The 14,827-nt window shown below is 36.4% G+C and overlaps 2 protein-coding genes and 1 long non-coding RNA gene across 3 annotated transcripts; 1 reads left to right on the top strand and 2 right to left on the bottom strand.

The window, feature by feature from the left end:
• Window positions 1–293: 293 nt before the first annotated feature.
• GC6 (golgin Putative 6) lies at window positions 294–8,254 on the top strand. Its single transcript, XM_012978842.2, has 20 exons — window positions 294–484; window positions 680–750; window positions 991–1,043; window positions 1,507–1,634; window positions 1,788–1,840; window positions 2,359–2,505; window positions 2,588–2,661; window positions 2,743–2,812; window positions 2,900–2,953; window positions 3,119–3,214; window positions 3,316–3,366; window positions 3,471–3,557; window positions 3,665–3,778; window positions 3,884–3,955; window positions 5,234–5,419; window positions 5,615–5,718; window positions 5,798–5,846; window positions 6,367–6,432; window positions 6,531–7,292; window positions 7,390–8,254. The coding sequence occupies exons 2-20, from the start codon at window positions 727–729 to the stop codon at window positions 7,954–7,956; spliced, it is 2,757 nt and encodes a 918-aa protein (XP_012834296.2). The 5' UTR covers window positions 294–484; window positions 680–726; the 3' UTR covers window positions 7,957–8,254.
• Window positions 8,255–9,158: 904 nt separating this feature from the next.
• On the bottom strand, window positions 9,159–12,077 carry LOC105955082 (uncharacterized). The gene is made up of 4 exons (XM_088817785.1): window positions 12,046–12,077; window positions 10,818–11,758; window positions 9,799–10,341; window positions 9,159–9,502 (listed from the first exon to the last, which is right to left on the bottom strand). The coding sequence occupies exons 2-4, from the start codon at window positions 11,739–11,741 to the stop codon at window positions 9,398–9,400; spliced, it is 1,572 nt and encodes a 523-aa protein (XP_088673911.1). The 5' UTR covers window positions 11,742–11,758; window positions 12,046–12,077; the 3' UTR covers window positions 9,159–9,397.
• Window positions 12,078–13,682: 1,605 nt separating this feature from the next.
• On the bottom strand, window positions 13,683–14,359 carry LOC105955138 (uncharacterized). The gene is made up of 2 exons (XR_001172599.2): window positions 13,981–14,359; window positions 13,683–13,894 (listed from the first exon to the last, which is right to left on the bottom strand). It is a non-coding gene; the product is annotated as an uncharacterized LOC105955138 (long non-coding RNA).
• Window positions 14,360–14,827: the final 468 nt, after the last annotated feature.

The raw sequence follows: 14,827 nt of genomic DNA on the forward strand, positions 1-14,827 counted from the left end.
ATACAACAAAACCTCGATAAAATAAATAATAGTTTCTTTCGGTTCGGACTCGGGATAACATAGTAAACTATTAGTTTAATTTGATAATTTAATATTTTACTAGATTAATAAAATTTACCTAGTTACGACTGTATTAATTTATCGACTTTGTTTTATTAGAATCACACATGAAATTGACATAGGGTGCACTTTGCCATGAGGTACATAATTTGAGGGTGAACTTTGTCAATTCTAAAATGTTAGGGTGTAAATCGCCTATTAGTGTTATTTCTGGGCGCAAAACGCAATTCACTATTAAAGAATGGCCCAAAAATGTAATTGGATCAATTACTCAATTAGCCCAATTAAAGAAGCAAATAATTTCGAAATCTGGATTCAGGTAAACCAAAAAAAAAAATTGAAAGTATTTGACCCGACCCTGTCAAATCAAGCCTCTCTCTCTCCCCGGAATCCTCCCCTTCTCTCTGGTCGATCTCTTTCACAGGTAAAATTAACGAATTTTCAATCTAGGGTTCTTCGATTTTGATCTTCTTCATCAATTTTATGCAGAAACATATTTATTTCGACCGATTTTATGCGAACCGAGAATTAATGCTCCTATCGTTTGTTATTTTGTGATCAAAAGCTTTGACTCGTAGTTTAGATTATTGATATTGAATTTGGTACTCTGTTTGTGTAGTGCATTGTGGAAGTTCAAGCAGTTCTGATTCCTTTAGGCAGAGGAAGATGGATTTTGTATCCAAGTACCAGGTGATTTGCCTTTATTTTCCACCAATTACTGTTTTTTTTCTTTTTTTCTTTCTGATAATTGTTTCTTTGTTCTAAATTGTGTGCTTTTTGTTTCTGTTTTTTGTAGCTAATTTCATTTTTTAATGTGTGTGTTTAGACTTTAGATTACCTATGCGTGCTGAATATGTCTTGTGCTTTAGCTTGTCTTTTTTTTTTTATATTTATAATTATTTCTTATGTTTATTATGACTCGTAATGCAGGGCGTTGTGGGACGTGTTTTTGGAAATGACAATTCGAGCTCAAATGACGATAGGTAATTGTTTTATCTTATTTTCTGAATAATGTATGCATGCATAATACATGCGATGCATGTCGCTCAGAATAAGCTATATTCAATCATGTAATTTTTTATAATATTACAAATAGGTAAAGAGATGAGTTATTGAATAAATACTTAATAGGAGTAGAGTTATAAATACTAGTAATCAGTAATCAGTAAACTAATCTAATGTCAGACGAGTCATTGTTAAATTTCTTTTCCTTCTCAACTTTACGAGGCATCTAGAACATCCATAATGTGTAAATTATGTAACTTTATGTACAAATCCATGGCTTCCTATAATATTCTTTTTGGAGGAAAATTCCTAGTGTCGACGTGAACAATACACTTAAAGTTTGAAGAACTCCTCAAATGTAGATTTAACCTTATGAATGTTCTTAATTATGTTATCCATGGGCTCCATCAAATTATAATCTTATGTGGTTCATATTGATAGTTATGTCGAGAGGTTGCTTGATCGCATTAGCAATGGCTCACTGGCTGAGGATAGGAGGAGTGCCATGGCTGAACTTCAGGCAGTCGTAGCTGAAAGCCGTGCTGCTCAGTTAGCTTTTGGGGCAATGGGTTGGTTTTTTGTTTTTTTCCCTTTTTTTCTCTTTTTTTCTCTTTTTTTTTTTTTCTTTTTTTTTTAGTCTTTATGAATCTGCTAGGCTTTTTACTTCCAATTGTTTACAAGTGTGATGTCATTTTTGTCCTAAACTTTAATTTTCAATGCAGGCTTTCCAGTATTGTTGAGTGTCTTAAAGGAGGAGCGCGACGATGTAGAAATGGTTTGCAGCTTCTATTGTCTTCCTTTTTACATTCAGTTTGTTACTTAGTCTCCCCGTAGTTTGGTGTTATTGTCTCTAAATTATGTCAATTTGGTAGTAAGTCTCCAGTTATACAATTTGAACCTGCACTTTAAGTGGATTGGAATGTGCTCAGACATGTATGCAAAGAAGTTAATTGATTTAAGATCATCGATTTCCTGACTTCAGTTTTTCTGTTTTAACCAAAACCGATATTGGCTGTCCAAATATTAGCTTTGGCTATATATTACACCACCTAACAGTGTTGCAATCTTCAAACTTCTGATTGCAAAAATTTCATCGTCAAGTAGCTGTCGACCCGTATAGTGTTTACTTTTACTTTTGAAAGTTCTGTCTCAGTTGAGAGTGTCTTTTGCAGTTAACTTATATCTAATACCTTTTCCGCAGTTTCTATTGGTAATGCAGTTTTTTGCCTGTGGCTTATTTTTTTTTAGTCCTGATTTGTATGGTGCTAAAAACTTGTCGTTGAATGTATGAAGGTCCGAGGGGCTCTGGAAACTCTTGTAAGTGCCTTAACTCCTATTGAGCACGCTAGATCATCGAAAAATGAGGTTCAACCAGCGTTGATGAACAGTGATCTGCTTTCGAGGGAAATAGAAAGCATTTCTCTTCTTTTGAGTCTGCTGGTAAGATTGCTTTCTGATCTTCTGGAAGAGATTGAACTTGGATAATGTGTATCTATCATTTGCTAACTTAATACCTTTGCAGTCAGAGGAGGACTTCTACATACGGTATTACACATTGCAGTTGTTGACAGCCCTTCTTACAAATTCACCAAACAGGTATAATTTCTTTCATTTTGGTTTAAAAAGCTTTGCCCTTCTTACCCAACTCTAAGAGTATGTCATCGGTGATGTTTACAGACTACAGGAAGCTATTCTAACAGTTCCTCGTGGTGTCACAAGGCTTATGGATATGCTCATGGAACGGGAGGTATCTTGCTGATAGACTTAATAAGATGCTTCATTTTTTTTCTACCTATCAAACTCATGCTTATTTGCAAGTCTCTTTGTTTTGGAGGTTATACGCAATGAGGCATTATTACTTCTCACATACTTGACTCGTGAAGCTGAGGTAAGTTCTGATATCAATTTTGACCAGTTGAAATAGTGATTATATATCACGGTGCAAATTGAAGTCCATATATATATATATATATATATACCGCTGCCGAAAATCGTTTTTTGATGTAACTCTATTTATCCATTTTCCGGGCTCATTAGTATCTTTACAATTCAGGAAATTCAAAAAATTCTGGTCTTTGAAGGTGCCTTTGAGAAGATCTTTAGCATCATTAAAGAGGAAGGTGGTTCTGAAGGTGGCGTCGTGGTGCAGGTGTTATGATTGAAACTTTGATTTAACGACAACTCTCACTAATTGATTAATGCAAGCCTTTTTGATATTATTGCCATGTTTATCTTTGGTGTTGCATACAGGACTGTCTGGAACTATTAAACAATCTTCTCCGGAATAACGCCTCGAATCAGGTTTCTGCCATTTGATTATCTTACTTTTCCTCGCATGTTTCTAATAGCGTTTAATATTGGATGGATTGTGTTATTGCTTCTAACTTGATTTGAAAGTGCTATAGGTATTGCTTAGGGAGACAATGGGCTTTGAACCATTGATTTCAATTTTGAAGCTTAGAGGAAGCACGTATAAATTCACACAGCAGAAGGTTAATGCTTTACTTTCTTGCAACTTAACATAATCCTCATTGCTAGCAAATGTTACCATGCAAGTGCTAGTTCTAACCTTTTCTCTTAACCAAATGGTTGCCAGTAGACAATAAATCTACTCAGTGTGTTGGATACCATTGCCTTGATACTGCATGCTAGTTCACAAACTGATCCTGGAAAAGACACCAATGGGTCGGCAAATAAAACAGTCTTGGTTCAGGTTTGAGTTAGATGTTCAAATTCTCATTAAAAGAAAAAGTATAAAACATTATTCCTCATAGACTTATTTTTATTTTACTCAAAAATGTTTTTTTTAATATTGTAGAAAAAGCTGTTGGACTATCTTTTGGTGCTGGGAGTTGAGAGCCAATGGGCACCTGTTGCTCTACGTTGTATGGTGAGATAACTGTTCCTTACTGATGTATTATTTCTGATACTCAAAACCTACTTTTGTGTCCTCGGCATTTCAATACTCTCCAGAGTGATAATGTTAAAAAGAAATACCGTGTTTTACCAATGCGGAAGAAGCAGAAGCAGAAGCTTTGCTTAAAGTAACATAATCTATTTAGTTTTTAAAATTAAGTTAATTTGTAAAATTGTGAAAAGTTTATTAGTTTTGTCTTTGGTGTTTTTGTATTTCAGTAGAAAACTTAGTTGAACTGTTTGGATTATATAAGCTTTCCGAGCTCAGAAGAATTATTAACGCAAGGTGGTATTATTTCTCAAATGAGAAAGAAGTAGAAGAGATTATTAGGTCATAGAGGACTTCTTACTTTACGTTTTTTCTAATAGATTATAAGTAGTTGACATCTTATTTTTTTATAGCTTGTGGATTTTCTACATAAATATCAGTGTTCTAAATAGCGGTCGTGGCGGTCGATATATCGGCCGCCATATCGGTATCGGTTATAAACCTTTACGATTTTGTTGAGGCGGTTTGGAATATCGGTTTTTTACGGCGAGGCGGTTTGCGGCGGTTTTTTGGCGGGTCAAACCGATATATCGGTCAACAAATCGGGTTTTTTTTTTTTTTTTTTTTTTTTTTTTTAAATTTAAATTAAAATGAAAATATGTTTTGATTTTTTGTTTTTCTCCAATTCTTTCAACTTCCAAAACCAAACCAAGTACTACCCCGCAATTTATGCTTTGTTGTGTTTATATTAATTGTAGATGCGAAAGACTTGCGTAGTATTTGTAATTCGTAAGAATCTTTTGTTATATTATGATCTTATTATTTTTAAATTTTTGTTATTTAATTTATTGATTAATTAGAATTATATAATAACATATGAATGATAGGATAGAATTATGTTTAAATATTCTTTTATATATATTTTGAGTATTTACAAATAATATTTAGAAATATATTACACTAAATTTAAAAACCGATATATTTCCGATTTATCTCCGATAAATCACCGCCACGCCGATTTATCGTGTGGCGGTCCCTAACCGCCACGTACCCGATAACCGCCTTTTAGAACCTTGATAAATATTGCTTAACTCAACATCTCGTATGCACTATGCACGATAAGGCTATGTTCTGACCAAAAAATGAGTTGAGCCTTTTGTCCTACAAATGCGTCCACTTCTAAAGTATATGCTTCCATTATAAACTCTTGAAAATTTTCTTCAGAGTGTCTGATGTTAACTGTTAATGCTATAACCATTTTAGGCGTTCCGATGCATAGGCGATCTGATTACCGATCATCCAAAGAACCGTGATGCCCTTGCAAGTAAAGTACTTGGAGAGGAGCCGGATGCTGAGCCTGCCGTAAATTCCATCCTTAGGATTATTTTGCGGACTTCTAGCGTGCAAGAATTCATTGCAGCTGACTATGTTTTTAAGAGCTTTTGTGAGGTTTGTATACTTACTTGGAGTGCGCTGGCAATTGAGCCAATATTTCTTCAATAATAACTATTTCGTAATATTATATGTGTCTGAGTCATCCTGATGTTAATTCAAATCTACATCTGTCATCTGTGATGCTGAACTAGAACAATTTATTTATTTTTCTATTGATCCATTTCTGGGTGTGCTTTCAATTTGGACCAGAAAAATCCCGAGGGTCAAAAAATGCTGGCATCAACTTTGATTCCTCAACCGCACTCAATTGTTCATGGTCAACTTGAGGAGGATGTTAACATGTCATTTGGAAGGTTCTTTTTGTTTTCATATATTTACTGGATCATTCCCTTTAAAGTGTGGATTAAATGTTTAATAGTTCTGTTCTTGCAGCATGCTATTGCACGGTTTGACGTTGAGTGAAAGTGATGGCGATCTCGAGGTAATGCTGTATATTTCATGCGGTTTTAAATTTTAACTAAGTTCTTTCTTATGAGAAGTGGTCCTTCAGAATTTTATACCACTGAAGCTGGACTTGGTATTTTTAAAGTTTTACTCCCCATTTTCATCATGATTTTTTTTTTAGTTCGTGAATATCTGGGGCACTAAAAGGTCGCAAAATGAGAACTTGCAGTCTTTAAATAGTATATCTATATTGTCGTTTTTTCTTATTTACTCTTTAAATGTCAAAAGAATCTTCCATTATGTTGGTTTTGTTCATTCAACTTTATTAATGGGCTTTTATATTTTTTGAGCTGCTCATTGTTAATCTGCGTTAGTACAACAAAGAAAATATGGATGTCGAGTAATAATTTTGAAGCCAGAAGGGTTACTATAAGAAAATATTTAATTGTACTGGGGATATGTTAAATGTTACATAGTTGCAGTAAGTTTCGACCGCCATTCACCACCCTCTACTGCAGAGTATCGTTTTACCTTCTCTTCTTCTCAAATTTGTGCAGGCTTGCTGCAGAGCTGCTAGTGTCCTGTCACATATTTTGAAGGATAATATTTACTGCAAGGAGAAGGTACAAAGTTTCGTTTCCACCAGTGTGTGTATGAATGTGTGTGTGTGTGTGTGCATATATATACCTCTCTTCTTAGTATAATACAGAAGTTGCTGCAGGTTCTTAAAATTGAACTTGAAGCGCCTACACCATCACTAGGTGGTCCCGAGCCTTTCATGCACCGTATGGTGAAGTACCTAGCTCTTGCCTCGTCTATGAAAAGTAAAGATGGAAATGCAAGCGCATCCGGCTCTATGTATGTTCACCCAATTATTTTAAAATTGCTAGTTATTTGGCTCTTCGATTGTCCAAGTGCGGTTCAGTGCTTCCTCGATTCACGTCCTCATCTAACATATTTGCTCGAGTTAATATCCAATCAAACTGCGACTGCATGTGTAAAGGGGTTGGCTGCTATACTCTTGGGAGAGTGTGTTGTATACAATAAAACCATCGACAAAGATGCGTATAGCATTGTCGATGCCGTAAGCCAGAAAATAGGACTTACGTCGTACTTCCTAAAGTTTGATGAAATGCAGAAAAGCTTGCCCTTCACATCTGCAAAGCCAGCTATGGCACGCAAACCACTGAGCAGATCTATTGCCGCCAGCATGTCGGAGATTGAAGATGTTGAAGAAAACGAGACCAATGATCAGAAGAGTGACGACCCTCCGATGCTAGAGATGATCCTTGATTCGGGTTTTATTGTCTTTGTGAAGAGGTTAGAGGCAAATATTAGAGAAAAAATCGTGGAAATTTATAGCCACCCGAAGAGCCAGGTGGCAGTGGTCCCAGCAGAACTGGAACAGAACAGAGGGGAAAGTGATGAGGAATATATCAAACGGCTAAAAAGATTTGTCGAGAAGCAATGCCTCGAGATACAGGTATTTTTCTGATTTCCTTTCGCATCCTTTTTTCCGATTTTCTTTTGCATCCATTTTTCCCGTGTTTGAAATATTATTTTTCCCTGTTATTTAAAAGGACCTTTTGAGTCGGAACGCCACTCTGGTAGAGGACCTAACAAAAACCGGTGGGAGTGGTTCATCTCACACCGAACACAAAAGCAGCAGCGGCTCCGAGAGAGTTCAAATAGAAACAATGCGTAGAGATCTGCACGAATATTCCCAAAGATTGGAAACCCTCAAAGCAGAGAAAGCCAGAATCGAAGCCGAAGCCTCGATGCACAAGAACACAGCCATTAAAACCGAATCCGATCTGAAGAGCTTGTCCGATGCATACAATAGCCTCGAGCAGGCTAACGACCAATTAGAGCGCGAAATCAAAGCACTGAAGAGCAACGGTGGATCTGCTGTGGCTGTACCGAATATCGAGGTGATAAAGGCGCAAGCACGAGAAGAAGCTCAAATGGAGAGCGAAGGTGAATTGAGCGATTTGCTTGTGTGCCTTGGGCAAGAACAGAGTAAAGTCGAGAAGCTTAGTGCTCGGCTTATGGAGTTGGGTGAGGATGTGGATAAATTGCTCGAAGGTATTGGTGAAGATACGGGAATTCACGACGATGAAGATGATGACGACGAGGATGAAGATTGATTGTTATGCAGTTTGCGATTTTTATTATTATTTACTTTATTTTTCGGGTCGTTATTTATCGTCTTTGTTTTTGTACATTAGTTAGTAATTTGTACAGTGTTCCAATAAATTATCTGTGTCGAAATTTGGAATGAACTTGGGTTTTTTCTTTTTTCTTTTTTCTCTCGTTGGGGTCGCTTTAGACTGTTAATATTGGCATGCACGGATTTTGCTCGGATGACCGATATTTTTATGCTTAACTGGGAAGAATGTGTCGAAAGAAGACTTTTACCGGATTATTGATGTATAATTATCATAAGGCTTGCTTCGTTTTTTTTCTTCTTTTATGCAATGTCAAGTTTCAAACGACTCTATTGTAGCCATGATTGATCGTATATATCATTGACGATCTAGCCAATCAAACGAGGCCAGGTATACATAACGGTTAGACCCCGTTGGCCCTCTCACTAACTGCCACCTAAGTGGGGTTAATTAATTAACTATTGTAATGTCATTTTCAAGTTTCAAGGTAATATAATCTTGATATGACTTACGAGAATGACATCTGAAAGGTAGAACATCAGCATTCGTAACGGTATCGGTGATGGAGAAGACAACAGCGAATTTATTTAAAAAAAAAATTGCGACTCTTATTCAACTGTTTTTTATTTATTTTTACAATATACCTTTTTTTTGTAAGTTTATTCAACTGAGTTTAGAAAGGTTCGAAATAGAGTTGAAAAGAAGCTTAATTCTACAAAATCAACCGCTGAATAATTAGTTTAAAATTCAATTTTCGAAACGACCGACAAACCGAATTTGAATATATAATTTTTATTTCGATAAGCTATAAGGCTGTGACGATGAAAACTAAATTAGTAAAAGAATAACAAACATGTATAAAATACTCGAGTTTGACATTCGCTCTCATTCAAATGTGACCTTTTTCTACATAAGAAAAAAATTAAGACAATTGGCAAGTATTGAAAGAGACATCAAATGGGACCAAAAACAGATGCAACCTAATAAAACTTGTTAGATAACCAACAAACCGACTTACGCAACTACGACGGTTTGATTCGTAAACGGTTGACCAAACACCGATCAAATAGCAACTATACCATATCGAATGACGACGTCAGCCAAAAGCTTAAGCTATTAGTTAAATAGCACTAGTACTTTGGGAACTACATAGCGTGTTCTTAAATCAATGGTCGATCGAGTTTCGATGAAAATAAATTGATTAAAAAAAATGTTATTTACAAGGGCGTGTTTTACGATTTCCAATCTTTCTTGAAACTCTTAATCCATCTTCCACATGCCATGATTCAAGGAACCTTACAACAATTATTTAAGAGAGGGAGGGGGGTTTGACTTTAAACAAAATACACAAACAATATGTACTCAAAAAGCTAAGCTAACAACTAGTGAAGTTAAATAAAGCTAATAATATATATCACCTTCATTTTACACCTTCACTAATCTCACCTTCCTTGCATAGTCCCACATCTATCACCAAGTTGTTTTTCGTCGACTTTACGACCCGGCAACAATTTCTCCTCGGAGACTGATTAAAAAAAAAAAAAAAAAAAACAATTAGCTCAAAAAACTATTTTCTCGTCGCTTATATTAATCAGAAAAGCTCTTCAATAAAATCGACGTCACATTAGACAAAATCAACTAATAATCAATGAACAAGTCTCTACTATTGGTCACGGCTTTTGCTTCATGTCGAAGCAACTCAGTCTTTAAGAACACACTAGTTGCTTTCGTAGACATTTTCGAGAAATAATCGGACATTTTAAATATAAAATATAAAATTCGAAAAAAATTACTAACAAAGGGGATAAAATTTTCACTTACCCTATCCCAAAGATTCGGATCGGGATTCTTGTAAACCACTACTCCGTCCACGTCACCCGGATCAGCCATCTCCCATTTGCACGCAGTACGAGGCACACGGTGCTGACTGTACTCGCTCACCGTTCGATTTGTGCGAGATTCCATTCTCGCCCCCGACAGATAAAAAACAAACGGCATCTCACAAGGGTTCCTCATAACAGGCCTCGTATTGAAAGCGTACGCCTTGTAATCGGCCTTCTTGTACCAATTCAAGAAAGTTCGAGAAGGCGTCTCCATCTCTCGGGGGGACAAAACCCCCCTAAATATTTGGACAGCGAATCCCCAAGAAACCGAGATTGACCAACCGTTGACTTTGTCGTAGCAAATGGACTGCTGCATTAGAGCCGCCGAATCGAGCTGCGTCGGGATTTTGAGGCGTTTTAGGGCTTGTGTTCGAGTGACGTTCGGGAAAATTGGGTCCACCACATCGAGGTGGTGGAGAGAGACCAATGGCGTGATCGGGTGTGCCGCTAAGAGCCCGAATAAGTCCCCGTGTACATCGTACTGAAAGAATATTCCGTCCAACCAAGAAATTTTAACACCGTTAGAATTCGGTAACACCCTCTCAAGATTACAATGATCAAGCATTATTAAAAAGAAAACTTTAAGCATGCCAATTAGTCATCTACTAGTATGAATTTACTATTTTACCCTTACTAATCGAACTCTATCAAACATCAATTATCTTCCGGTAAATGTTGTTTTAGTCTTTTTTACGATTGTTTCCTACAATTCAACCATATTTAAACATTCTTCATATGTGCATAAAGGCCGTAAACGACCGATAATATGGAACGAAAACCGAGTACACGAATAATATCGCACCCAATACATGATTGTATAATCACGAATCCCAAACATAACATAATCACATCCAATCCAATCTAATCAATCTTATCAATCCCATCAACATTGCCAAACCAAGTCCGAAGAGTTAAAAAAGGCATAGAACAATGGAACTAGTAATTTTACGAACTCACCTGGTGAAAGCCGAGTTCTTTAGTGAGTGGAACACCGAGTTCAGACATACAAGCCTGCATTCGGTCGTCGGAGCCATACAATCCAGGGTACCTCTGTATACATTTATCCTGCATTTTCTCAATCTCCTTCGCCAAAGGATAACTCACCGCAAAACCCCCGCCCCCATAAGCCATTCCGTACGAAAAATATATGTTCTGCAAATGGCTCTCGCTCGAACTCCCGATATAATAATACCCGTTGTGGTCATACTTGTTCAAAACCCTCACCAAATTATCCGTCACGAAAACCGTGTCGTCGTCCCCCATTACTAACCACCTCACATTATCATCATCATCATCGATTAACCTTAGAGTTTCGGAAATAATTCGAGAAATTCGGATTGCGGAGCGGTGGCCCTTCTTGTTCGTGTAGGAGAAGCGGGAGGTGTCGCCGGAGATTCTCACCGGCGGGAGGCTCCGGCGGTCGTTCCGGTGGGTTTCAACTGGGGTGTCGAGCCATACGATTGCTCGCATTTTGTCTTCGGGTTTGTACCATAGCTTGATGTACTCTTTTCTCCTTCCCCATAGCTTGGCGGAAGCCGCAATGCCGAATACGATGTGCTGTAACCCTGTTTTCGGGTTTTCCGGCGGAGATTGTTGTTGTCGGAAAGTGGTGAATTGGGTTGTGGTGTTTGATTTTCCGACAAGGGGGAAATGTCGGCGGGCGGCGAAGATGTCTGTATCGCAATTGGCGGTGTGGGTAGAGGAGAGGAGCTTGATTGTGTAGATGAGATAAGTGGCGGAGATGAGTAGAATCAGCCATACCATCGGCTTCGGGGAGGGTTTACTCGGCGGCGCCGCCGTGGAAATGGGCGGCGGCGCGGTAGGGTACCGAGTGGTCGAATCCCAGATGAATTTTACTGGGTTGTTTTGAGATGTTTTCATTTCTTCGGTATCTTCACCTGATTAAAATCACGAAAACCCAGATAAATTTAGAAATGAATTAATTGCAGCAAGAAAAAAAAAAGGATCTTTGATTTATCGGTGAAGATGAAGAAGGGGAAAAACAGAGAGAGAGGCAAAGCATGCACAGGTGGCAGATTTTTCTTTTCTCTCTCTCTCTTAGCGTAGTTTTTAGTAACAAATACTGTGTGTATTTTATGTATAGTATAGAAGTTGTGTAGACGGAGATAGATACAGAAGTTATGTACGTATTGGAATTAGGTGGGGTGCTGTGAGTTGAAGATACCTTAAATTGCAACAGCGTGAGTAGCGTAGGTAACCAAATTTTGACTCATTTCATATGTGCCCTAATTCTTCCCCAATTAGGGGTTTTTTTTTTGTAGGGTTGAAAACATGGAATGTGATTTTCGATTTCGGCTTAATTTCACTTTGCACCCTCAAAATATACCATTTTATCATTTTGCATCCTCAAACTATACCATTTTAGCATTTTGTACCCTTGAAAATAACTTACGGCACTTTGCATCCTCAAAATATGTTTAATTACTCAAAGTGCACCATAGTCTATCTTCTGGACATAATTTTCTGTGGTTTACTTATTTTCTGATCGTCAACGTGGTCATTTTCGTCTATTCAATTGATTTTTTCTTCGGGGTGCAAATTGCTAATGTATTTTTGAGCAAAAATGACTTTGTTGACTATTAGAAATTAGGTAAACAACGGAAATTATGGCTTAAAAATAAGCTAGGGTGCAATTTGAACGATTAAACATGTTTCAAGGGTGCAAAGTGCCATAAATTATTTTTTAGGGTGCAAAGTGAAATTAAGCCTTCAATTTCCCACCGAATTCGATCCGAAAATTAAGCCTTCAATTTCCCTCCGCATGTTTCAGATTAAAATTATATAAGATTTTAATTTTTGGTCCGATTTTGATATAAAAAAATATTTCTAAAAATTACCCTAATAATATCAATATTTTTTAGTATTTTATATTTTAGGTGACTAAAAAATTGGAATTTTTCTGATTCCGCTAATTTGGATCCGGAACTTTTCGAATTTGTGATGCATTTTTCATTTCAATTTTTGAAATTCCAATTTTCTTTTTTGTTTTTTCAGAATGGAATTGTATTTAGATTTTTATTCTAAAAATTGTAATTTTTTAAAATGGCTAATTACCATTCTATCCAATAAATTTTCAACCCGAGTTCTATTTCTTTTAAAAGAATTTATAAACATCACTGTAAATAAATCACGTGTAACAAACTCAATCCAGTAATCATTAGACAAACAAATTTGAATTCAGACCAATTGATTAGGTGTTCTCTTTCTTCATCAATTAGATCATCATGTAAGTCAACATGAAGGAAAGAAATATGTATGAAAAGTAAAACAAATAAATGAGGCCCCTATCATGCCCCTTATATTATTTAATTATATCAAATAAATTGATATAATTACAAAGCTTTCAATAACATTTAAAGATTAACTAATTAATCAAATAATAATATCGAAAAGCATAAAATATATTAAAATTTCACCATGTTTAAATATTCAACATATAAATAGTATAACTGATCATTAACGAACAACGAAGTGAATATAATCGGCCGACACCCACAATTAATCCTTGACTTACGGACTCGTCGAGGAGCCCGACGACGTTCTATTTCCGTGCTACCGTATTCGACGGCAATATAAACTATTGCACCATAACATGCAACTTACCATCCATTTCTTCTACATTCAATATCTTGTAATGGTACCCAAAAAATTCATCATTTTCCGTCAAGAAGACTTCTTGTACGAACTCAATTGGGATGAAAAAATAGACAATACTGTCATCCAAGTGTTGGCATACGAAGCACGTGTAGGTAAATTTGTTGCCGAAAAATAAAACAAAGAATCACCTTGTGGCTCAAAGTCTTACTGGAAAAAAACACGGGTATTTGTTTTTCAACAATATACATTTAGAAGAAGTTGTGGATTCTCAACACGGGTATATACATTTAAAAAAACGAGGCACACCGCATTTGGTTAGATGCTACCGCAACTAGGCGAACACATACGAATATGGTCTATAGTTCTTCCCAATTGCTATCCCCGTAAGTCCGATATGCAAATGCGAAGGTGTGTTCCTATATATTTCAAAAAGAAATGAGTAATTGCATATAACTAAACTTCGTGATTCAAAACATAATATGATAATGTGCAAAAACTATACCTTTAAAAAAGCTTTCCACACCAAATCCGAAGCAATTACGACATTGCTTGATTCATCGTATGTGACGCCTAGTTGCGATATCATCCAACCGAATGTGGCGGTGCCTCGTTTTGAGAATCCCCAACTTCTTCAAAATGTATTTTCTTGAAAAAAAATCCCCGTATTTTCTTCCACTAACACTTCGAGCCGAAAGGAGTGATTCTTTGTTTTCTTTGCCGACAATAAATTTACCTACACGTACTTCGTAAGCCAATACTTGGATGAAAGTATTGACGATTTTTTCATCTCAATTGAGTTCGTAGAGAGAGTCTTCTTGACGGAAAATGATGGATTTTTTGGTTGCCATTACAGCAGATCGAAGGTAGAAGAAATGGATGGTAAGTTAAATGTTATTGGTGCAATAGTTTATATAGACAGAAAATGCAGCAAAAAAAACTTTATATCTTTCGAGTATTATAATGATTATTAAGTTGAATTATTGCATTTTGGCGTGGGAATACCTATCCATCACTTGTGCCATAGTATTGTCTCCATTATTTGATGTGTTCGATTGACACATGAGAAAAAGTTTTTAAATAAAGTGCAAAGTTACTGCTACAATTTTTCCTCATGTTTTCTTGAAAAGACCAAATAATATCTTGGTTCACCTTTCAATTCAAAAACATATCATAAATATTAGGGCAAATTACCAACCCCCTGAGGTAAGTTTGAATAACGGAAATTCCCCCCACGTTCTCGTAATTACAAAAACCCCCCTGAGGTATGCAGACATCTTACAAATCGCTCTAACGGTGTTAAACTCGATAGAATCTTTTTGATTCTCCCGAATATTCCTCTGATAATACCA

The sequence above is a fragment of the Erythranthe guttata genome, chromosome 5 (genome assembly GCF_056151865.1).
Source record: "Erythranthe guttata isolate IM_541 chromosome 5, IM_541, whole genome shotgun sequence".
Taxonomy (NCBI): Eukaryota; Viridiplantae; Streptophyta; class Magnoliopsida; order Lamiales; family Phrymaceae; genus Erythranthe; species Erythranthe guttata.

What these genes read in the sequence shown, in the direction of transcription:
- GC6 (XM_012978842.2), top strand. Translation starts at nt 727, where the DNA reads ATGGATTTTGTATCCAAGTACCAG. An exon ending in ATAAAACAGTCTTGGTTCAG is followed by an intron (nt 3,779 to 3,883) that starts GTTTGAGTTAGA and finishes TTAATATTGTAG; the next exon opens with AAAAAGCTGTTGGACTATCT. An exon ending in CTGTTGCTCTACGTTGTATG is followed by an intron (nt 3,956 to 5,233) that starts GTGAGATAACTG and finishes TAACCATTTTAG; the next exon opens with GCGTTCCGATGCATAGGCGA.
- LOC105955082 (XM_088817785.1), bottom strand. Translation starts at nt 11,741, where the DNA reads ATGAAAACATCTCAAAACAACCCAGTAAAATTCATCTGGGATTCGACC. An exon ending in AAGAACTCGGCTTTCACCAG is followed by an intron (nt 10,342 to 10,817) that starts GTGAGTTCGTAA and finishes ATATTCTTTCAG; the next exon opens with TACGATGTACACGGGGACTT. An exon ending in ATCCGAATCTTTGGGATAGG is followed by an intron (nt 9,503 to 9,798) that starts GTAAGTGAAAAT and finishes TTTTTTAATCAG; the next exon opens with TCTCCGAGGAGAAATTGTTG.